The 23,082-nt window shown below is 43.5% G+C and overlaps 1 protein-coding gene across 5 annotated transcripts in view; it reads right to left on the bottom strand.

Annotated features, from left to right (window-relative positions):
- LOC120041333 (CREB-binding protein-like) overlaps nucleotides 1-23,082 on the bottom strand; it is a 72,532-nt gene that overhangs the window by 20,779 nt on the left and 28,671 nt on the right. For 4 of the 5 annotated variants that reach the window (XM_038986275.1, XM_038986289.1, XM_038986281.1 and 1 more), the window contains exons 3-12: nucleotides 18,570-18,734; nucleotides 17,003-17,252; nucleotides 14,329-14,442; nucleotides 11,758-12,018; nucleotides 11,300-11,390; nucleotides 5,748-5,885; nucleotides 5,326-5,443; nucleotides 4,016-4,202; nucleotides 3,679-3,741; nucleotides 2,517-2,764 (exon numbers count right to left, since the gene is read on the bottom strand). In XM_038986275.1, coding sequence (XP_038842203.1) covers nucleotides 2,517-2,764; nucleotides 3,679-3,741; nucleotides 4,016-4,202; nucleotides 5,326-5,443; nucleotides 5,748-5,885; nucleotides 11,300-11,390; nucleotides 11,758-12,018; nucleotides 14,329-14,442; nucleotides 17,003-17,252; nucleotides 18,570-18,734 — 1,635 coding nt within the window. The remainder of the gene's footprint in view (nucleotides 1-2,516; nucleotides 2,765-3,678; nucleotides 3,742-4,015; nucleotides 4,203-5,325; nucleotides 5,444-5,747; nucleotides 5,886-11,299; nucleotides 11,391-11,757; nucleotides 12,019-14,328; nucleotides 14,443-17,002; nucleotides 17,253-18,569; nucleotides 18,735-23,082) is intronic. The other variant, XM_038986304.1, reaches the window with a different exon arrangement.

Raw genomic sequence — 23,082 nt, 5'->3', positions numbered from 1 at the left:
GCTGATTAAAAACCAGAAGGCAGAGGCATCAACAACCAGAAGTAGATAAACATTAAACAGTACAGAACCATAAACAGTAAAAATCCAACCCAACTCATTTAAGACATATACAATGCTCAACACTTTCCCAGTGGAAACAAGGAGGCTACAGGGTACATTTATTTCAATTCATTTATTTTGACAGCACCCCTTTTCATTTGAATAAAACCTTCCATACATATTTGCCCAAGTTGCTCAAAGTTCACCTATTTTGCATAGCCCACCACACAAGCATTTCACAACACCAGCAATAACATCTGCTAAATATTTGATTTGACGAGACATCCATGTCTTCATCACTGGAAAAGATAAAGGGTTCAGAGTGATGATATTTATAAGCTTATCAAACTATTTATATATATTTTTTAAGTGTTTATAATATATTTTCTTAAACATTAAAACGTCAATTACCTAACAACACTTAAACTCAGATTTTTTCTTCTTATATTCACATGTAGCTGAGACCCTATTTGACATTATCTGAGGTTTTTGTGTTGTGCCTGCCATCGGTTGAAACATGCTCTTGAATACAGGGTGGTTGTCTTGTTTTTGCTGATAAATGTACTAAAATGGGAATCAAATTGAAATTGAAATTTCAAAAATGGTACCACAAAGACGGTTGGAGGTCCACACATCAGAGAATGTTGACTTGAATGGGAATATGTTGTTTTAAAGTATTCTTGTCAATCTTCCATAGGAAACCTACTGAAACCATAGAAATACAGATAATAGAATAGACATGACCATTTCAGTTGACATTCGACGGTGGGTGGACCGGCCGCAATCTTTGTGGTAGTAATAAGAAGTTAAAATGTCAATTACATTTAAATTTTAATGTTGTTCCAGCTAAATTGCAGTGGTCTGAAGGGATAGGTCCATTCTATGAATCATTTTTATATGATTGAAATGACACTCACCCTGTATTCAAGGCCATGTTGTGTCTCAACCGATGGAGGCACAACACAGAAACCTCATATAATGTCAAGTAGGGTCTAAGCTACAACACGGACAGCAATACTCAAACCTTGTCGCAGATTTTTTTTTAAGCAGATTCAAGTCAGGACAGACTACACCACTCACAAAGCATCTTGGAAAGCCATTGGTGGGTCTTTAGCATGAAGTTGTGTGTACTTGTCCAGCAGCAAAACAAAACCCTATCCCAGGGTTTTCAGAGGATTGAGGTGAGTTATGTAACTTTTTAACTGGTCTTTGCTCCTTCCATATTTATGTTGATCCCAACAACCTCCCCAGTCACTGCTGATAATAAGCATTACCCATAAAAGTATGCTGACACCACAATACTTGAAAGCACAAAGGCATCAACAACATTGGATTCACTCCATATTACTGGCCTGTATGACAAAGTGAGAAGAAGCCTGTGTTAAATCCATTCCTAATCATCCATTCTGTAAATAATATTGCAAGACAACACCTTTTGGCCTAAATTATAAACTACAGGGTTGGGTCAAATCCAAGAGTGAAACCCTCTCCATTTTAAAGTATTGTGGGGACAGCATCATGTTATGGGTATGCTTGTCACCGGCAGGGAATGGGGAGATTGTCAGGATCAAAATAAATATGAAAGGACCAAAGCCCAGGTAAAACGTTAAGAGGACAACCCGCCACAGTTTTACTTTTCAGCTATTTTTTATAATTTTCTTTCACTTTGAAAATGTGGAGTAGTTTGTGTAGAAATAAAATCTAATTTAATCCCTGTTTAAAACCCTCAAGCAGGTGTAGACTTTCTATAGACACGAGTGGAGAAGGACAAGAGGTAAAACAGGGTCATGAGAGAGAGGGGGAGCAAGACGGGGAGAGGAAGTGAGAGAGAGGGAGCAAGACGGGGAGAGGAAGTGAGAGAGAGGGAGCAAGACGGGGAGAGGAAGTGAGAGAGAGGGAGCAAGACGGGGAGAGGAAGTGAGAGAGAGGGGAGCAAGACGGGGAGAGGAAGTGAGAGAGGGGGAGCAAGACGGGGAGAGGAAGTGAGAGAGGGGGAGCAAGACGGGGAGAGGAAGTGAGAGAGAGGGAGCAAGACGGGGAGAGGAAGTGAGAGAGAGGGAGCAAGACGGGGAGAGGAAGTGAGAGAGAGGGAGCAAGACGGGGAGAGGAAGTGAGAGAGAGGGAGCAAGACGGGGAGAGGAAGTGAGAGAGAGGGAGCAAGACGGGGAGAGGAAGTGAGAGGGGGAGCAAGACGGGGAGAGGAAGTGAGAGAGGGGGAGCAAGACGGGGAGAGGAAGTGAGAGAGGGGGAGCAAGACGGGGAGAGGAAGTGAGAGAGAGGGAGCAAGACGGGGAGAGGAAGTGAGAGAGAGGGAGCAAGACGGGGAGAGGAAGTGAGAGAGAGGGAGCAAGACGGGGAGAGGAAGTGAGAGAGAGGGAGCAAGACGGGGAGAGGAAGTGAGAGAGAAGAGGAGAAAGGGAGAGGAGATCCAGAAGGAAAGAGTTAACTGGGGCATAGAGGGAGCATGGAGGTCTCACCGCTGGGACAGAGCTCATGTTCATCTGCTGCGAGTGGTTCATGGGCGAGGCGGCGCGGGCCCCCATGGGCGCCTGGGACATCTGCATGGGCGCCTGGGACATCTGCATGGGCGCCTGGGACATCTGCATGGGCGCCTGGGACATCTGCATGGGCGCCTGGGACATCTGCATGGGCGCCTGGGACATCTGCATGGGCGCCTGGGACATCTGCACGTTCTGCATCGCCATGGGGTTGAACTGATTGATTCCTATGTGGGAGAGGAGAAGCACACACAAACACAGGATTAGGGTTGTCTACAATACACTGAGATGTTGTAATTAATAATCCTATGCTCTGATGAGCAGGTGAAGGAGCCACTGAGTCAGTTAGGCGCTAAATCATAACTTTCACAAACTTGTTAATTTCCTGTTAGTGTTTCCACTATAATTTGTCTTGCCACGGTGGAAAAAGTCAAAGGGGCGGGGGATGCCACCCCAGGATATTTTTTGTAGAATGACTAATGTCATTTACAGTGACTTTAAAATACATTCTACTCCAAAATTGTGCAGACACCATGATGAGCCCAAAAGCATATTGTTAAAATTATATACATGGCACCATTCCATATTATCAGGCAGGTGTTTTATTAGCAATAAGCAAGGTTTTTTCTGGATCAAAAAGTGGCTACATGGAGCCAAAAGAAAAATGTACAATTGTAAAGCAATTTTTTCAGCAAATCTACACATTTTGTCATGGAGCTGACAGAAAATGTTGCAGTTTGAAAGCTAATTTCTTGCAATTCTATTCATTTGGCCATGGCTAATTCTGTGTTCTAATGCAAAAAATCGTGGCCCCTGGGCATATGACCCTCATGTAATTCAGCCATTCCAAAAGTACTCCAAAATTCATTGTTTATTTTATTGGTTTCATTCTTTTAGCTTTTTTAATGAATACAGGGGAAACACTGGTGCTAATTATGTAAATAAACATTTACGGAGAAACAGTTTCTGAAAAAAACATTTACACTATTTGCGTTTTGGGAGTATTTACCCTTTACTATGTTAGTGATTATAGTATATAATCAACTGGCCACCAGGGGGGTTGACAGTCACTGAGCAGTTGACTGTCTGGATGAAAGGAGGATGAGAAACAAGTGTTGAAGTGTAGGAGAAGGACTGGTACCTTGAGACACCTGCATGCGGGGCATGATCTGATTTGGCACGTTGGGCATAGGCACAGATCCATCTGAAAGAGAGGAGGATGAGAGGTGGTCAACATGTCATACACCAAAGCTTCCAAATTAGCTAACTACAGCTACACCTACTTTAACCAAACATATCCTCCTATTATAGGCCCAAATGCTAACTTTCACTTAAGTCAAATTTCCAGTCAATGCATGACTGATAAAAATAATGGTTGGCCCCACACATGGTAATAGGATGATAATAAACATAAGTGATTATGTTGCTCCCTCCTTCAATAGAGGGGTCTCCAGAGGTCCAGGGAGGAGGGTACTCACTGGCTGGCCGTGGGGACTGGCCAGGACCCATGGAGTTCGGCTGAGGGGGCATGCCAGGCTGCTGCTGGGCCCCTGGGCCCCCCACTGCCATGGGGCCAGGCTGCTTCTGGAGCCGCGAGCGCCTCTTCTCCTCCAACTCCTTCTGGATCTTATAGATCTTCTCCGCCAGGAAGTGGTAATACTCGTCCTGCAGAAATTGACAACACGAGATTAGAAATAACGCACACCGAACAAAAATATAAACGCAACATGTAAAGTGTTGGTCCCATGTATTATGAGCTGAAATAAAAGATCGCCGAAATGTTCCATATGCACAAAAAGCTTATTTTCCTCAAATTTGGCAAACAAATGGGTTTACATCCATGTTGGTGAGCATTGCTCCATTGCCAAGATAAGCCATCCACGTGACAGGTGTGCCATATCAAGAAGCTGATTAAACAGCATGATCATTACACAGGTGCACCTTGTGCTGGGGACAATAAAAGGTCACTAAAATGTGCAGTTTTGTCACACAACACTATGCCACACGTCTCAGGTTTTGAGGGAGGGTACAATTGGCATGCTGACTGCAGGAATGTCCACCAGAGCTGTTGCCAGAGAATAAGCCACCATAAGCCACCTCCGTCGATTTAGAGAATTTGACAGTACGTCCAACCTTCCTCACAACCAGAGACCACGCGTAACCACACCAGCCCAGGACCTCCACATCCGGCTTCGTCACCTGCAGGATCGTCTGAGACCAGCCACCCGGACAGCTGATGAAACTGATGAGTATTTCTGTCTGTAATAAAGCCCTTTTTTGGGGAAAAAACTCAATCTGATTGGTTGGGCCTAGTTCCCCAATAGGTGGGATAATGGGTGGGCCTATGTCCTATGCCAGGCCCACCCATGTCTGCTCCCCTGCCCAGTCACTTGAAATCCATAGATGAGGGCCTAATTTATTTATTTCAATTGACTGATTTCCTGATTTGAACTGTAACTCAGTAAAATAGCTGAAATTGTTGCATGTTGCGTTTATATTTTTGTTCAGTATATATTTTGTTTACTTTATTGAATGTTATATCAGCTACTTAAAAGTGCACACTAAAGGAGAAGGGTGGAGATTGGGATGAAGTCTATGTTAGCGAGTTCATCACAGGAGGTTGGTGGCACCTTAATTGGGGGAGGACGGGCTCTTGGTAATGGCTGGAGCGGAATAGTATCAAATACATCAAACACATAGCTTCAATGTGTTTGATGCCATTCCATTCGCTCGGTTCCAGCCATTATGAGCCGTCCTCCCCTCAGCAGCCTCCACTGAAGTTCATTACCCTGCTGTTGGCAGACTGGTACATGTCCCCTTCCACCTTCCTAGCGTACGCCACCAGGTTCTCCATCCGCCGATCCTTCAGTGCTGCGGGGTCTGGGGTGGGGAATATGGCTTGTACTCTGGAGGAGGACAGGGAGAAGAAGGAAGGGATGGTGGAGGGAAAGAGGGATAGCATAAAGGGAGAATTAAAGAGTGAATGGAGTAGCGGCAACCTCAATCAGAAAATTGCTTTTCCTTTCAGAACACTGATCTGAACGGGCGAGGTAAGTGAACACAGTGGGCCAGTCCCAAATCAACTCCTATACCCTTAGCCCTATGGTGGCAAAACCATGTGGGTTGTCCACCTATTAAACCCCGATAGATTCATGGTCATTGAGAAAAAACATTGAAGGAAGAGAATGCAAGCATCTTGGTGGTACTTACAGTTTGTGCACCAGGTGGGTGCGTAGGTCCTGAGTGACGTGCTCGTGCCACGTCTTCCTCACCCCCGAGGCAGAGAGAGGGTTGGCGCCCGGCAGGTTGCCCATGCCCCCCATGCCCAACCCGTCTGGCATCAACTGACTGGAGGACGGAGAGAGGGGAGCAAGACCACTTAGGAAACACGTAATCATAACAGTAACACCAAGGTAACTATGAGAGAATAACTTGTGTAATGATGTGTCAAGTAACTGAGTAGAAAGAGTGGCATTGTAGTTACAGGGATTTAACCCCAATTTCAGCCTTTACCCAACCCTTTCATATATTCAAACAACGCATTCAGGTGAGAAGTGGTGGGGAATTAATCATAAATATTCATTTTGGGGCTGGGTAAACATAGTTGTACCTGATCCCAACACTTTCTCACTGAAGTATACTTACCAGAAATCCACTGGCACGCTCTGATAACATTGTGTGCATTGCGAGCAAATATGGCTCTGCACCGTTAACTCAGTGGTAAGGTGGTGAGTTCCTGACATCTATCTGCACTGTTAACTCAGTGGTAAGGTGGTGAGTTCCTGACATCTATCGGCACTGTTAACTCAGTGGTAAGGTGGGGAGTTCCTGACATCTAACTGCACCGTTAACTCAGTGGTAAGGTGGTGAGTTCCTGACATCTATCTGCACTGTTAACTCAGTGGTAAGGTGGTGAGTTCCTGACATCTATCGGCACTGTTAACTCAGTGGTAAGGTGGTGAGTTCCTGACATCTATCTGCACTGTTAACTCAGTGGTAAGGTGGTGAGTTCCTGACATCTAACTGCACTGTTAACTCAGTGGTAAGGTGGTGAGTTCCTGACATCTATCTGCACCGTTAACTCAGTGGTAAGGTGGTGAGTTCCTGACATCTATCTGCACTGTTAACTCAGTGGTAAGGTGGTGAATTCCTGACATCTATCTGCACTGTTAACTCAGTGGTAAGGTGGTGAGTTCCTGACATCCATCTACTGTTAACTCAGTGGTAAGGTGGTGAATTCCTGACATCTATCTGCACTGTTAACTCAGTGGTAAGGTGGTGAGTTCCTGACATCTATCTGCACTGTTAACTCAGTGGTAAGGTGGTGAGTTCCTGACATCTATCTGCACTGTTAACTCAGTGGTAAGGTGGTGAGTTCCTGACATCCATCTACTGTTAACTCAGTGGTAAGGTGGTGAATTCCTGACATCTATCTGCACTGTTAACTCAGTGGTAAGGTGGTGAGTTCCTGACATCTATCTGCACTGTTAACTCAGTGGTAAGGTGGTGAATTCCTGACATCTATCTGCACTGTTAACTCAGTGGTAAGGTGGGGAGTTCCTGACATCTATCGGCGCGTGCGGAGTAAGTTCCAATTTCCCACAGGGCGTAAAACAATATTTGAGTATTGTGCAGTATTGTGTTGGGAAAAGTGCAATCATCACCTTGAAAATTAAGATATGGGGCTCAATTCAAATCAGCACTGCAGTAACTATTTTTCCAATGATCAAATGAACTCCCAGGTTGGTCTTGGGTAGTGTATAAAAACCTACAACTACTACCAGGCCAACCAGTCTCACAGGTAAGCTATCACTTTTCAGAACTAGAAGTGTGTGGGCACATGATGAATATTGTAAATAATGTAAATAAAGAATTTATAAATATATCTGCCACATGTAGGATTAGAACTCACAACCATTGAAATATGAGCCAACTGTTTTAGCGCACTGTGCCACCAATCAGTGAAAAAACTATGAGTTGACATGACCATTGTCATCTATTTCTTGTTACGATGGATGTAGCTATGAATATAAACGTATAATCTTCATAGCCCACATGTATATTTTTTCTTGGTTAATCATGTAGATGTGTATGAAACAGTAAGCAAAAACATTTAATTTGGTCATATGTGGAAATGTGCCTTACTGCCTTTTGAAAAGTGGTCTAGTTAAGGAAGAGTCACGCAAAATATATTGATTGGCTCCACTTACCAAGACCATTGCCAAATAAAGCGCGCTGTCACCTGCTTTTATAGTAAGCCTCTAGGTGGTACCACCCAGCACATCTACAAGGGAGTGGATTTCATACCAAACTCTTTCCTTTGAGATGACGTAAAAGGCACCTCTACATCACGATTTCAATGGTAGAGTAGAACCGCTAAGGGTAAAAAGAGCCAGATCAAAACGTTCAAACTTTTAAAATGAAGACCAGAATTGACGTGTTTCACTAGAACTAAGCCGAAAACAGCTGTTTTTGTGCAGATATTTTTTCTTCATCATGAAAGCTACTATTTAAATAGAATATACAGTGAGCTCCAAAAGTATTGGGACAGTGACACATTGTTGTTTCGCCTCTGTACTCTGGCACATTTGATTTGAAATTATACAATGACTGAGGTTAGAGTGCACGCTCTCAGCTTTAATTTGAGGGAATTTTCATCCATATCGCTGTTCATCAAAGTATTCAGACCTTCACTTTTTGTGGCTGGGCCACTCAAGGACATTGAGACTTGTCCTGAAGTCACTTCTGCATTGTCTTGGCTGTGTGCTTAGGGTCGTTGTCCTGTTGGAAGGCGAATCATTGCCCCAGTCTGAGGTCCAATTTGTAAGTCGCTCTGGATAAGAGCGTCTGCTAAATGACTTAAATGTAAATGTCCTCAGCGCTCTGGAGCAGGTTTTCATCAAGGATCTCTGTACTTTGCGCTGTTCATCTTTCCATCCATTCTAACCAGTCTCCTAGTCCCTACCGCTGGAAAAACATCCCCACAGCATGATGCTGCCACCACCACCACCACCATGCTTCATTGTAGGGATGGTATTGTCCAAGTGATGAGCGGTGCCTGGTTTCCTCAAGAGGTGACACTTGGCATTCAGGCCAAAGAGTTCAATCTTGGTTTCATCAGACCAGAGAATCCTGTTTCTCATGGTCTGAGTCTCCTTTAGGTGCCTTTTACTGAGGAGTAGCTTCCGTCTGGCCACAACTATAAAGACCTGATTGGTGGAATGCTGCAGAGATGGTTGTTATTCTGGAAGGCTCTCCCATCTCCACAGAGGAACTCTGGAGCTCTGTCAGAGTGACCATCGGGTTCTTGGTCACCGCCCTGACCAAGGCCCTTCTTATGGCTGGGCGGTATATCAAATTAATTTGATTAATTCGAATGTATGTTTTTGCGCGATATTCCAAATGCCTGTATCGCAAGGATGAAGATTTTGTTCTTTTTTGTTTTTATGAGCATTTATGTCCGCTTGTTCTCGTGTTGTATTTTTGGTCTGGTTTGTTTCGCTCCTATGTGCACCTTCCCATTTACACCAGAGAATAATAGAGAAGTTACATTTCTAACAATATCCTTTTTATGTCTCATCTACTCAAATTGCGTGCAGAGCAAACACTACTAAAGAGTATCAATGAACACCGATTCAGGAAAATGAATGCTCAGTTTGACGCGCGCGGCATTGAGGTACCGTTAGCAACACTTTAGTCAGTCTATTATACTAGCTGTCTAGTCTGTTTCATAAAATTGCAATAAGCATAAAACACAAGGAATTAGCAAATTGCTCTCATTCTGAGAAATAAGGTAGGCCACTTGATTTCAACATTTGAACAAAGTGGACAGGCTAACATGCTGTTTAAACAGTTGGAGACGGACAGAAGGGTGCGTTCATAACAATTCAACTGTTCTACCTTGTTATCTAGCAAATAGATACACGTTGGCTCAACTTGAAATATAAATATTAGTTGGCTACTCACTAACACGTGGGCTTGTGCTAGAGAGATTGCTGATGAGACCTATGTTAATGTTCTAGAATGCCTGCTACAAGAGGTTAGTCATTATTAGTGATTGTGCATTATGCATGGTTCTTGTTCAATTTGTAACAAAAAAAGGGCATTTTCAGACTTGAAAGCCAGATCAGTGATTGCGCACCCCCAAAAAAGCAGGTTCAACTATTTTGATCAAATAATTTACTTATTAGTGTGTCTTATGGTTGTGGAAGGCTTATATTTAGTATAGGTATAACTTCACAATACCTGAATTCATTCGATTATTGCAGACTGTTTGAAATGCATAGACATCGTGAATCACACAGAATTTTTTGGTACCCCTCCCCAGATCTGTGCCTCAACACAATCCTGTCTAGGAGCTACACAAACAACTCCTTCAACCTCATGGCTTGTCTTTTCCTGACATGCACTGTCAACTGTGGGACCTTATATAGACAGGTGTGCGCCTTTCCAAATAAACTTGAATCAAGTTGTAGAAACATTTCAACAATGATCAATGGAAACAGGATGCATGCACCTGATCTCAATTTCGAGTCTCATAGCAAAAAGGTCTCAATCTAAAAGTTTTTTTATTTTTTATAAAATGGTTTTCACTTTGTCATTATGGGATATTGTGTGTAGATTGATGAGGAAATGTTTTTAATTAATACATTTTAGAATAAGGTTGTAATGTAACAAAATGTAGAAAAAGTGAAGGGGTCTGAATAAAATGAATGGTAAATAATGTAGTGTCATTTTGGAGTCACTTGTAAATAAGAATAGAATATGCTTCTAAACACATCTACATTAATGTGGATTCTACCATGATAACAGATAGTCCTGAATGAACTGTAAATAATGATTAGTGAGAAAGTTAGATGCACAAATATCATAACCCCACAAAAATGCTAACCGCCCCTGTTATTGTAATGGTGAGAGGTTAGCATGTCTTGGACGTATGATATAAAATGCTAACCTCCCCTGTTATTGTAATGGTGAGAGGTTAGCATGTCTTGGACGTATGATATAAAATGCTAACCTCCCCTGTTATTGTAATGGTGAGAGGTTAGCATGTCTTGGAGGTATGATATAAAATGCTAACCTCCCCTGTTATTGTAATGGTGAGAAGTTGGCATGTCAAGGCATGATATTTGTGCAACTAACTTTCTCAATCATTATTCACGATTCATTCAGGACTATCCGTAATCATATTAGCATCCACATTAATGTATAAGTCTCTAGAAACATATTCTATTCTTATTTACAATCAAAGTGACTCCAATGACAATACATTACTTACCATTAATTTCTATTTGGCACAAACTCATCTGGAACACAAACAAAACAAACAGCAAATGCATCCACCAAATTTGTTGTCACAAGCTTAATGCAATCATTGCATGCTAGGAATATGGGACCAAATAATACACTTTTGACTACACATAAGTGAATTGGTATAATATTTTTGTTCCCCTAAAGGGGAACATGTACAATAACATGTACAATAAGTGCTGTAATTTCTAAACGGTTCACCCGATATGAATGAAAATACCTTCAAATTAAAGCTGACAGTCCGCACTTTAACCTCATTTGATCATTTCAATTCCAAAGTGCTGGAGTACAGGGACAAAACAAAAAAATGTCACTGTCCCAATACTTTGAGCTCATTGTAAAAATGGTGATTGCTGCTGTACACTGTAGTGGGCCCAGCTTTGTACCACCCAGTTGGAGTGATCTAGGGCACAGAATTCAGAGAGACAATCCAAATGGGTGAGCGGACTCACTTGTTGAGCGACGAGGGGAGCGATGAGTCCGAGAGCATGCCGGTCTCTGAGGGCACGCCCACCCCTCCTCCGGCCATGTTCATGTTAGTGCCTGGGAGAGAACACAGCCAACCAGAGGCAGCATTACCACCAAAACAGTGACCAATACCCTCACGATAGCCCTTCGACGCATCACACGGGACCCTTATACAGAGAACTATACCAAAATGAATTAACGAGTCAACCAATCATTGGTTTTAAATAACTATTTCATGTGTCTGTGATTTCATCCTCTGGGATTTCAAGTTGTGCATATTTGCAAACCCAAAATTAAATTCAGTTGAATCAATCGTATGCATCTATCAACCCATTTTTACATTTACAATTTAGTCATTCAGCAGATACTCTTATCCTATTGTCCTCAAGTGCTTTACAGTAACCTAGCCTAAAACTCCAATGAGACCAAGCAACATTCTTACCTAGTGCATTGATGGAGCGTAGCTGCTGCCCTCCCTGGGCTGTGTTCTGTCCTCCAGGTCCTCCCTGTCCCTGAGCAGGGGACTGGTTACCGTAGGGCAGGCCCAGGGCAGCGTAGGCCCGCTGCATGGAACTGGGGTCGATGTGCCCGCTGCTGGCACCGCCACTGTTCATGGAGGAACCCGGGGAGCTGCCGGGAGGGCCCGTGCCCACCGTGGCATTGATGGCACTCTGCAGGCTGGCGCCGGGCGAACCCAGCATGGCTGGAGAGAGCGGAGACATTTTTGAAACATTTCAAAGAGAAACCTTGTTGTTTTGGCAATACACGTACTTTTGTATCAAATTGAAGAGGGGGGGGGGGGGGGGGGGGGGGGGAGTGGAGAGGGAGATGTGAGTAATTATGAACACTAGTGATGAATCCCAACTGCACATAACTCACCTTTCTTCCCCAGTTCTGATTGACAACAAACAGAACTACAGTTAGGACTTGGCTTGGGCCTATGTTAATAAATCATTAGTACGCCCTTCCAGAAAAGGTCTGCCGTATGTTACGTTTGATGAAAAGCAATCTACTTATTGGCAAAGATTAAGTAAATTATTTCTCTCATAGAAGTCATAAAAACTCAATAGTTGTTAAACAAAACAAAATTGTAAAGCCTACATTTTTATGATCTAAAATAATATTTATCCGCTTCCACCCAAAGGTCCTACTACTGCTCTATGTCTCACTGTATGTTGATCTGTGACCGGCAGAGAATATGCAGGATGCCTCTGTGGGGGATTTAAATATGTCACTGGTTTTCTGGCCAATCCGAGAGAGTTCTCCCCCTGAGCCCCTCCCCCACCGATAGAAACTCCAGAGCCCCTCCCCCAGGGTGTCAGATTACAGGCCCAGCATTCTACAGGAATCCTTTATAGCCAGCGAGCCAGCACAGAGCGAGCAAGCACAGAGCGAGCACAGAGCACAGCTAGGGATAAGGCCTGCAGGTGGCACCACTAAAAACTTCACTCGCTCACTCACTCTCAGCTCAGCATGCTTCTCTGTTGACAATTCAGTTACATTGTCTTTTTTTCTTCTTTCTAACTTACATACAAGCCCTTAACCAACAATGTAAGCATTTCACTGTATTCGGCGCATGTGACAAATTAAATATGATTTACATAGCAAATAATTTATAGCTCAAGTGTGTTAGTGTGCAATGCATCTGTTGTAATTTCAATGTGTCAAAGTTTTTGTATCTGTGCCTACAATATGTATATAAAATAAAATGAAATGTAATGTGGCAGATGTAATAATGACTAAGGAGACCGATTTCTGTATGAATGCTGAGGGGCGACAACAACCGGTTTATCTACAGTGCGTTCGGAAGGTATTCAGACCCCTGGATTTTTTTCACATTTTGTTACTTTACAGCATTAACTCAATCTACACACAATACCCGCATCCTTGAGACGTTAATACAACTTGATTGGAGTCCACCTTTGGTAAATTCAATTGATTGGACAAGATTTGGAAAGGCACACACCTGTCTATATAAAGTCCCACAGTTGACAGTGCATGTCAGAGCAAAAACCAAGACATGTGGTCGAAAGAATTGTCCGTAGAGCTCAGACAAGATTGTGTCGAGACACAGATCTGGGGAGGGGTACCAAAAACATTCTGCAGCATTGAAGGTCCCCAAGAACACAGGGGACTCCATCATGCTTAAATGGAAGAAGTTTGATTCTCTGGTCTGATGAAACCAAGATTGAACTCTTTGGCCTGAATGCCAAGCGTCGTGTCTAGAGGAAACCTTCACCTCTCTACGGTGAAGCATGGTGGTGGCAGCATCATGCTGTCAGAGTGTTTTTCAGCAGCAGGGACTGGGAGACTTGTTAGGATGGAGGGAAAGATGAACAGAGCAAAGTACAGAGAGATCCTTGATGAAAACCTGCTCCAGAGAGCTCAGGACCTCAGACTGGATGAAGGTTCCCCTTCCAACAGGACAATGACCCAATGCACACAGCCAAGACAACGCAGGAGTGGCTTCATGACAATTCTCTGAATGTCTTTGAGTGGCCCAGCCAGAGTCCGGACTTGAATCCGATCAAATATCTCTGGAGAGACATGTAAATAGCTGTGCAGCGACACTCCCCATCCAACGTGACAGCACTTGAGAGGATCTGCAGAGAAGAATGGGAGAAACATCCCAAATACAAGCTTGTAGCGTCATACCCAAGAAGACAAGGCTGTAATCGCTGCCAAAGGTATTTCAACAAAGTACTGAATAAAGGGTCTGAATACTTATGTAAATGCTATATTTCCATTTTGTTTTAAAAAATAAATTAGCAAAAATGATGGGGTATTGAGTGTAGATTGAGGAGGAAACAAAACAATTGAATCAATTTTAGGATATGGCTGTAACTCAACAAAATGTGGGAAAAGGGTTATGTATACCTTCCGAATGCACTGTATCTACTTGAATGGTTATGCTAATGCCAAAACACCTGTATGGGAGGATATTACACAATACCCAACGTTACACACACGTGTGTGATGGACTAAAGGGTCCTAGGGGAAAACAGGTACTCACGCTGCTGGTTCCTTTTGTCGCTGGCGTTCTTCAGCGGCAGGCAGACGGGACAGTCATGCCGAGTGCAGTTCTTCCAGTGAGAAATGATTTGTCTGGACGACGCACAGTGAGCCACTGAGGGGATAGAGGGATAAGAGAGGGAGAGGAAGAGAGGGGGGGGAGGAGGGAGAAAATGGAGAATATGAGAGAAAGGAAAGGGGGGAGATTGAATGAAAGACAGAAAAAGAACAAGAAATATGAGGGATGACAGAAGAGGGAGAGAGAAGGCAACGAGTCATTGAAAAACACATACAATAGCTATGACAAGATGACCACTTCCTGTCCAAGACACCATAGAAGCTAGTATATGGTGTAAATCACAGAGTCAAAGAAAAAACAACATAAACCGAAAGTTAGTAACTATTCCAAGCCTAATGTGACTGTTGCCTAATGGGCCCTGTGGACTAACAGAAAGGTACCATTGTGTTCACACAGTCAGATAATTGCTGTAATAGATTTGATTTAGACCCAGGGTATGGAAGTAAATGGTGTGATTGCTCAGGAGGAAGACTCCAATAACAGCATGATTAGGGGCTTTAGAGACACACGGTGGTGAAAATCCTACTGATATCAATTCATTAACTTAAGTGGAAGTTAAGATTCATTCAAGAGTATAAAAGAAGTCATTCTACTCCTGCTAACATCAAATAAGTCTCATCCCAGAGTTTATATTACTTAAAGAAAATCCTCAAGTATTTGAGTTATCATTAATAATCTTAGGGCTAGGGTCTATTTTCCTGAATTTCCGCCTGACTGACGTGACCAAAGTAAACTGCCTGTTACTCAGGCCCAGAAGCCAGGATATGCATATAATTGGTAGCATTGGATAGAAAACACTTTGAAGTTTGTAGAAATGTTAAAATAATGTATGAGACTTTAACACAACTGATATGGTAGTCGAAATTCCAAAGAAAAACCAACCGGAATTATTTTATTTTTAGGTCCCAGGCTCTTATAATGGAAAGCTTTGGGTCCTATGCAATTCTAGCTCCCAGATTGCAATTCATATGGCTTCCACTAGATGTCAACAGTATTTGTTCAAGGTTTCAGGCGTGTTTCTTACAAAATGAGTAAGAATCTGGAATTTTTGTACAAAGAATATTAGCGGGAAATCCGTTATGTTCGCGCACGACAGAGGACACACGCCTGCCAATCTCACTTTTCTATTTAACATACTTCTTTCTGTACGAAATATTATAGTTTATTTACATTTTAGCGTACCTGAGGATTAAATAGAAACGTAGTTTGACTTGTTTGAACAAAGTTTAGCGGTAGCTTTTTGGATTCCTTTGTCTGCATGTCGAAAGAGTGGATTACTGAATTCGATGGCGCCAACTAAACAGACCTTTTGGGATATTAAGAATCATTTTATCTAACAAAACGACCATTCATGTTGTAGCTGGGACCCTTGGGATTGCATACAGAGGAAGATTTTCAGAAGTAAGTGATTTATTTAATGGCTATTTGTGATTTCATGAAGCCTGTGCTGGTTGAAAAATATGTTGTGGTGCACCGCCCTCAAACAATTGCATGGTATGCTTTCGCTGTAAAGCCTATTGTAAATCGAACAATGCAGTTAGATTAACAAGAATTTAAGCTTTTAAATGATATAAGATACTTGTACGTTCATAAATGTTTAATATTAGGATTATTTATTTGAATTGCTAGCGGGACGCCTATCCCTATTAAGTCACAGGGCTTGTAGGTACGTGACATATTTCACCACAAAATGTCAAACAAATACAAAATTGGAACCGGCAAATCCAAACAACAAGAAGGCCATTTAAACAAATAATCGCTAATATAAGCCATTTTAAAAACACGTAAACAGCACAACCCAATTAAAACCGGATGAGACCTAAAACATCATATATCCTCATTTGACCCCATAGCCATTAAAACACATTACCAATATGACTGGCACCATGGGGTTGAAGGTCAGAGGCCATCGACCTAGAGACACCCTTTAATGTTCAGAGCAGCACGGGGCGGGAGGAAAGCGCCGTAGCCACCCAGACAGACAGACCCAGTGTGGAGACTAAAGCCACTCGAGTATTTACATTAGGCCTAAGCACCCAGACAGGCTTTTAAAACAAGCCCCGGGATTTATAGCTGCTGGTGTCCTCACTATTAATATAGGCTGGAGCAGGCTTTCAGTCAGTCACAGGGGAAAACAGGAGGGAGGGAATGGAAGACAATGGTTCTTTCCAAATTAATATTTCCTCAATTCTGCAAATCCTCTCTTCACTTCCTCCTCAAAACGCACAGAGAAGGTCAGAGGGCAGGGACCTTCTCCTCCAATACGGTTGAGAAGTAGTTGAGCAGATAGGATGCAAGGAATAGCGGAAATAGCGGAAAGACTAATTCAGATGGAACCATGGAGAAGGAGGAGAGTGGCTTTGGGCACAGCAGCACAGAGAAAGGTAACCAACTGTTGACTTCAACGTCAATCAACAAACTATAGCCTTCTAAACGGGAGGAGGAGAAGATATACATGTCTCTTACATTAGATGGAGTAAAAATGATATCCCGTTGGACATTAACGAGTGTGTGTTCAATCATATTCACATCATATTCAGTCCCCCAACGATTATGCAGCAACCAACACCACAACCCCCCTTCCCCAGACACTCACCCTGGCAGGACTTGCCGGCCTGGCAGTGTGTCATGTGGTTGAGGACGTTCTTCATGGTGCGGCAGTGTGGCAGGGCGCAGGCCCGCACCTCCCCGTTGGCCTGCTCCCGCCGCTGGCACTTGTGGGCGTGGAGCAGCAGGACCAGCTGTTGCTGGATGAGCTTGCGCTTCTCTGGGTCGGCCGTGTGGCTCGCCGTGGCTGCAGACACCCCACCGCCAGGGACCATGGAGGATACCTGCTGCATCTGGGCCTTGGGAGGAAACGCAGCAAATAAGTGAGGTAGACTGGATTTATTTGAATCTTAGCTTGAACCCAATTACTTGAATTGGAACTGGGTCGCTTGAATTGGATCCCTGAACTGTTTATATTGAAATGGAATCTCCCAATCCCTGTAAATAAGCCTACTTATACAAGTACATTACTTTCACAATTTGAAAAAGAAAAGCTGATCTACAATGACTAAACGCATTTATGCCGAGATCAACGGGGTGAGGTTTGATTAGGGAGAAAGAGAGGGAAAACATTTGTGTGAGAAAGACAAAGAGCGGAGGGGGAAGAGTGGTGAACAGAGAAAGAACGATTCCCAGACAGAATAATGGGAGGCAGCCAATGAATTAATCAAAAAGAAAGAAAAGCCCCCCCCCCCCCCCCCCCCCCAAAAGGCCTGGTAAACATCCAACTATTTCACATAAGACTCCATTAACCTTTAACCAAAATAGAAACACTAAACTATTTCCTCTGTAATGAGTTCATTAGGCCCTTTTCCTGTTCCTGGGAGAGAGATTTGCATGCAGTATTTACTCAGTGCCTTGAAAGAGACCCCTCTTTTTCTCTTTCCCTCATTCTCTCTCTCTCTGCACAACAATATTCTGAGTGGAGTGCCTTTTCACAAATGTTTCCCCCTTCCAACAATCTCTCATTCTGCATTCCAGGCCTGGCTTTTGGAGATGGAAGAGAAATATGTCGGAATAATTGTTCCAATACCGTGGCATTGAGAACTGCACCGTTATTCAAAGTCAATGCAGAGACTAATGGACAGACTTCAATTGAGTTGTCACTACGTGAGACTAAATCTGAAAGGATTTGATAGGCAGGGGGTAATTTTCACCGTATTATTTCAACCAATCCTCTCATAGTATGTAGGATCTAGGGGTCAATTATATGGGTTTTAGAGACAACGGGTCTAATCTCTTCAGTGTTCAAACATCTGAAAGGACTAGGTAGGTGTGCACATTAATATGATGATGGCTTCATTTAACCCTCTGATAAACAGTGGAGATTCCAACGTATCTTTTGAATAGTCAGTACTTTCATATCTGAGAACACCAAGAGGATAGGGGCAAGGTTACAAGTCTGAAACCCAAAGGCATGGGGACCACATCAGATCTGAGAGCTGATTTTTGTGGCCTCCAGACAGATATCGGATTCCAACTGTTTAAGGGGGCTAGACGAAGAGGCTTGAGATCCAAATGGAAACAGACCTTTCCCAGAACCCTCCGTTTAGGTCATCATGTAAACTAACCGCAGGTTTGCGTTTCTCCTTTTCTACAAAGTTAGAGGAACTTACCAGGTTTGGCATGCTGCTGGCCCCTTTCAGGTCACTGGGGAAGGGGGGCAGGCTGTTGGCAAGGGCTGCCTTGTTCCGGAGCTGCTGCTGAGCGTTCACCCCCATCTGCTGCTGGACCCCGCCCTGGCCGTACTGCTGCCCAAAAGGACTGCCAGCCATACCCATCTACAGAGAGACAGGGGATTAGCACAATCCCTGAGGTGAACCGGGTCTCTGTTCATGAGTTTCAAAACGGGTCAAGAAGGACCAGGACAATGTATGATTTGGGACTGTAAAACCGTGAAACTAACCTATTGGGTTAAAATGAAATTGGGCCCCAACACTGTAAAGCACAGCCACAGGTTTCCGTACTGCACACAATACCAAAGTATTTGAGTGTTTGAGCACTGATTCTGTGGGAATTGTCTAGAAGGGGAGAATGACGTGCAATGGCGGGTCTGACGGTTGACATCTGCCTTTCCGTGGTTCAGATAAGAGGAAGTGGCCCGTTACAAGGCCTCCCCAAATCACGCCATCTCTCAACCACAACATGTAATAGTAAACAAGGGAGCACCTAAACCTAACACAGGCTAGGTATAGATATGAATGTATGTTTTACAAGTTACTTGTAGATGATTATACATGTCGGATCTTGTGGAGGAGCTCATTGAAATGGATGAAAATAGGAGAGAGCAGTCAGATGCAATGTGACTTATTTCAACAGGTCTTTGTCCCCCCCCATCGTTATAACTGCCAAACCCAAAAACAGGCAAATAAGGAAACAGAGGTATGAAAGAAACATTTACCCATGAGTGGCTGCCAAATCCCATCCATGTATCTATCCATCTACCATCATTAAACTTTGACTAGCTTCTCAATGTGAGTTGAACACATAGAAGACACTATTTCATAGCCAACGGGTGGTGCAAGATCTGCTGCAGGCATGGACATAATAGTTAAGTGCGCAGCTGCAATCTCTTTAGAATGAATAAAAAAACACTAATTTTGATCTTCCAATATGACCAATAAGGTTTAAAACATGCAATTTTGACATCTACAATGAGTATACCAAACCTTAGAAACACCTTCCTAATATTGAGTTGCACCCCCATTTTCCCAAGGTGTCGAAAGCATTCCACAGGGATGCTGGCCCATGAAAAACCCAGCAGCGTTGCAGTTCTTAACACAAACCGGTGCGCCTGGCACTTACTGCCACACCCCATTCAAAGGCCTTTACAGTGCATTCGGAAAGTATTCAAATGTGGTTATATTACAGCCTTATACTAAAATGGATTGACTTGTTTTCCCCCCCACATCAATCTGCATCAATACCCCAAAATGACAAAGCAAAAACAGTTTTAGATTGAAATATCACATTTACAAAAGTATTCAGACCCTTTACTCCATACTTTGTTGGAGCACTTTTGGGAGAGATTACAGCCTTGCAACTTCTTGGGTAAAACACTACAAACTTGACACACCTGTATTTGGGGAGTTTCTCCCATTCTTCTCCGCAGATCCTCTCAAGCTCTGTCAGGTTTGGATGGGGAGCGTCGCTACACAGCTATTTTCACAGATGATCGATCGGGTTCAAGTCCGGGCCACTCAAGGACATTAAGAGACTGTCCCGAAGCCACTCCTGCTTTGTCTTGGCTGTGTGCTTTGGGTCGTTGTCATGTTGGAAGGTGAACCTTCGACCCAGTCTGAGGTCCTGAGCTCTCTGGAGCAGGTTTTCATCAAGGATCTCTGTACTTTGTTCCATTAATCTTCTCCTCAATCCTGACTAGTCTCCCAGTTGAAAAACATCCCCACAGCATGATGCTGCCACCACCATTCTTCACTGTAGGGATGGTGCCAGGTTTCCTCCAGACGTGATGCTTGGCATTCAGGCCAAAGAGTTCAATCTTGGTTTCATCAGACCAGAGAATCTTGTTCCTAATGGTCTGAGAGTCCTTTAGGGGCCTTTTGCCAAGCAGGCTGTCATGTGCCTTTTACTGAGGAGTGGCTTCCGTCTGGCCACTCTACCATAAAGGCCTGATTGGTGGAGTGCGGATTTTCCTTCTGGAAGGTTCTCCCATCTCCACAGAGAAACTCTGGAGCTCTGTCAGAGTGACCATCGGGTTCTTGGTCACCTCCCTGACCAAGGCCCTTCTCCCCCAATTGCTCAGTTTGGCCAGGCGGCCAGCTCTAGGAAGAGTCTTGGTGGTTCCAAACTTCTTCCATTTAAGAATGATGGAGGCCACTGAATTTTTTTGGTACCCTTCCCCAGATCTGTGCCTCGACACAATCCTGTCTCAGAGCTCTACGGACAATTATTTCAACCGCATGGCTTGGTTTTTGCTCTGACATGCACTGTCAACTGTGGGACCTTATATAGACAGGTGTTTGCCTTTCCAAATCATGCCCAATCAATTGAATTTACCACAGGATGACTTCAATCAAGTTGTAGAAACATCTCAAGGATGATCAATGGAAACAGGATGCACCTGAGCTCAATTTCAAGTCTATTAGCAAAGGGTCTGAATACTTATGTAAATAAAAAGGTATGTTTTTTTTTAAATACATTTTCTAACATTTCAAAAAAACTTTTTCCATATTGTCATTATGGGGTATTGTGTGTAGATTGATGAAGAAAAACATTTATTTAATCCATTTTAGAATAAGGCTGTGACTTAACAAAATGTGGAAAAAGGGAAGGGGTCTGAATACTTTACACATGGACTGTACATCATGTGTATTCCCGATCCACCCTCTGAATTGCACACATACACAATCCATGTCTCAAATTGTCTCAAGGCTTAAAAATCCTTCTTTAACCCATCTACTCCCCTTCATCTATACCGATTGAAGTGGATTTAACAAGTAGCATCAATAAAGGATCATAGCTTTCACCTGGATTCTCCTGGTCAGTCTGTCATGGAAAGAGCAGGTGTTCTTAATGTTTTGTCAGTGTACAGCTCAGGTCAAGTGTCAATCAGCAGTTGCTACATCCATTTTTGGACTTAATACCTTAATACCAAGAAATACCTCACTAGCTTACAATGTCGTACCCCATCAGAACCCAAAACATAAGCTTGTTTTACCCCAATGTTTGTAAACAAATTAAATGTAAACAAACACTGTTTAGCCTCAAAACATGGTTCAAACTATACTTTTGATATCAAAGACAGTCCTTGCATCCATAGCTCTGTCTATGAATTGGAGAGTGATTACATTTCCCCAGCCCAATCCCTCAGCTTTTTACCCAAACAGGGGCGAGGAGATCATTTGTTATCGTTTCAACTGCTGATTGTCACTTTAGTATGTTGGATGACTAGCAATCGAGCATAATGACCTAATCCCCATTTCTAGTCCATCCCTCTCCTGGTGTGCATGTGTACACAGCCCTGCCTGCTCCGCTCTAGCAGCATGCTCCTCCGCTGTGCTCCGCTGTGCTTAGTGGCGAGGAGGAGGCTCTCCCGCTGTTGTCAGCTCTCCAGCAGACAGATGAAAGAGCCATAGACCAGCAGCAGTGTAGCCATGCTCAACAGCTGAGCTCTAGTCTGCCCCTCCCTCTACATACAGTGGAGCTCTGACGCTCCCGACTTCCACTCTGCCTCACGTTCACTTTAGTCTCCCACAAACAAACGGTCTCACGCGCCTGGGCTAGAAAAGGCACGCACATGCTTACTGACTGGCTAACACATTTCAAGCTTTAACTTTGTTCTTCCTTTTTACACGCAGGCCAACTCTAGACTAGCTCTCCCTAGCTCTGACACACACACTCCTACCTGAGCTGGAGAATTTATTTAGCACATCTTCCATAAGCAGTGGAGTCACAACAGGCTTTAGGACGCCCCAACACACACTTTTTATCATACCGGTACTGAAAATTATACAGTTGGCATTTCAAAATACTCCAGTATACAGTATACCACCCAAGCCTAAAACACACACAACAACAGGGGAATCAACTCCCAACTTCAAACTAGAGCGAACATGCACTAAAAAGTAATACATTCAAAACACACCCCAGACAGATGTGGAGACAGCCTCTGAAATAGCCGCTTTCCCTCTCTCCATCCCTCGCTCCTCCTCCTTTCCCTCTCTCCATCCCTCGCTCCTCCTCCTCCTCTCTCTCCTTAACATGATTTACAGCTCCATTATGAGCCAAGGGGCCGGGGAGGGCCAGCACACACACACAATTGGAAGAGAAAGAAGAAAATAAGGAGAAAGAAAAAGAGAAAGAATGAAGGTAAACTAGACGGAGGAAGAGAATGTTAGAGGGACAGCGAGAGAGAAAGAGGACTCACAGAGAATGAATGAGAAAGAAAACAAAATAGAGAATGAGAGAGTGTTCACATGCCCTATACCAAACCAGGGGTGTACCACTTGAATTTCTTTGAATGGCATTGGTAGCAGTACTGTAGCTCACGGAAACAACGACCGAGACCTGAGAATATAGTTTCAAACTGAAAACGAAGGTAGACCAAGTGGTCTTCTGTCATAAGGTTGTGGTTGTCTCTCTGTTTCAAATAGTTGTCTCATGGCTCGA

Source organism: Salvelinus namaycush, chromosome 3 (genome assembly GCF_016432855.1).
Source record: "Salvelinus namaycush isolate Seneca chromosome 3, SaNama_1.0, whole genome shotgun sequence".
NCBI lineage: Eukaryota > Metazoa > Chordata > Actinopteri > Salmoniformes > Salmonidae > Salvelinus > Salvelinus namaycush.
This window is presented reverse-complemented; position numbering and strand designations above follow the sequence as displayed.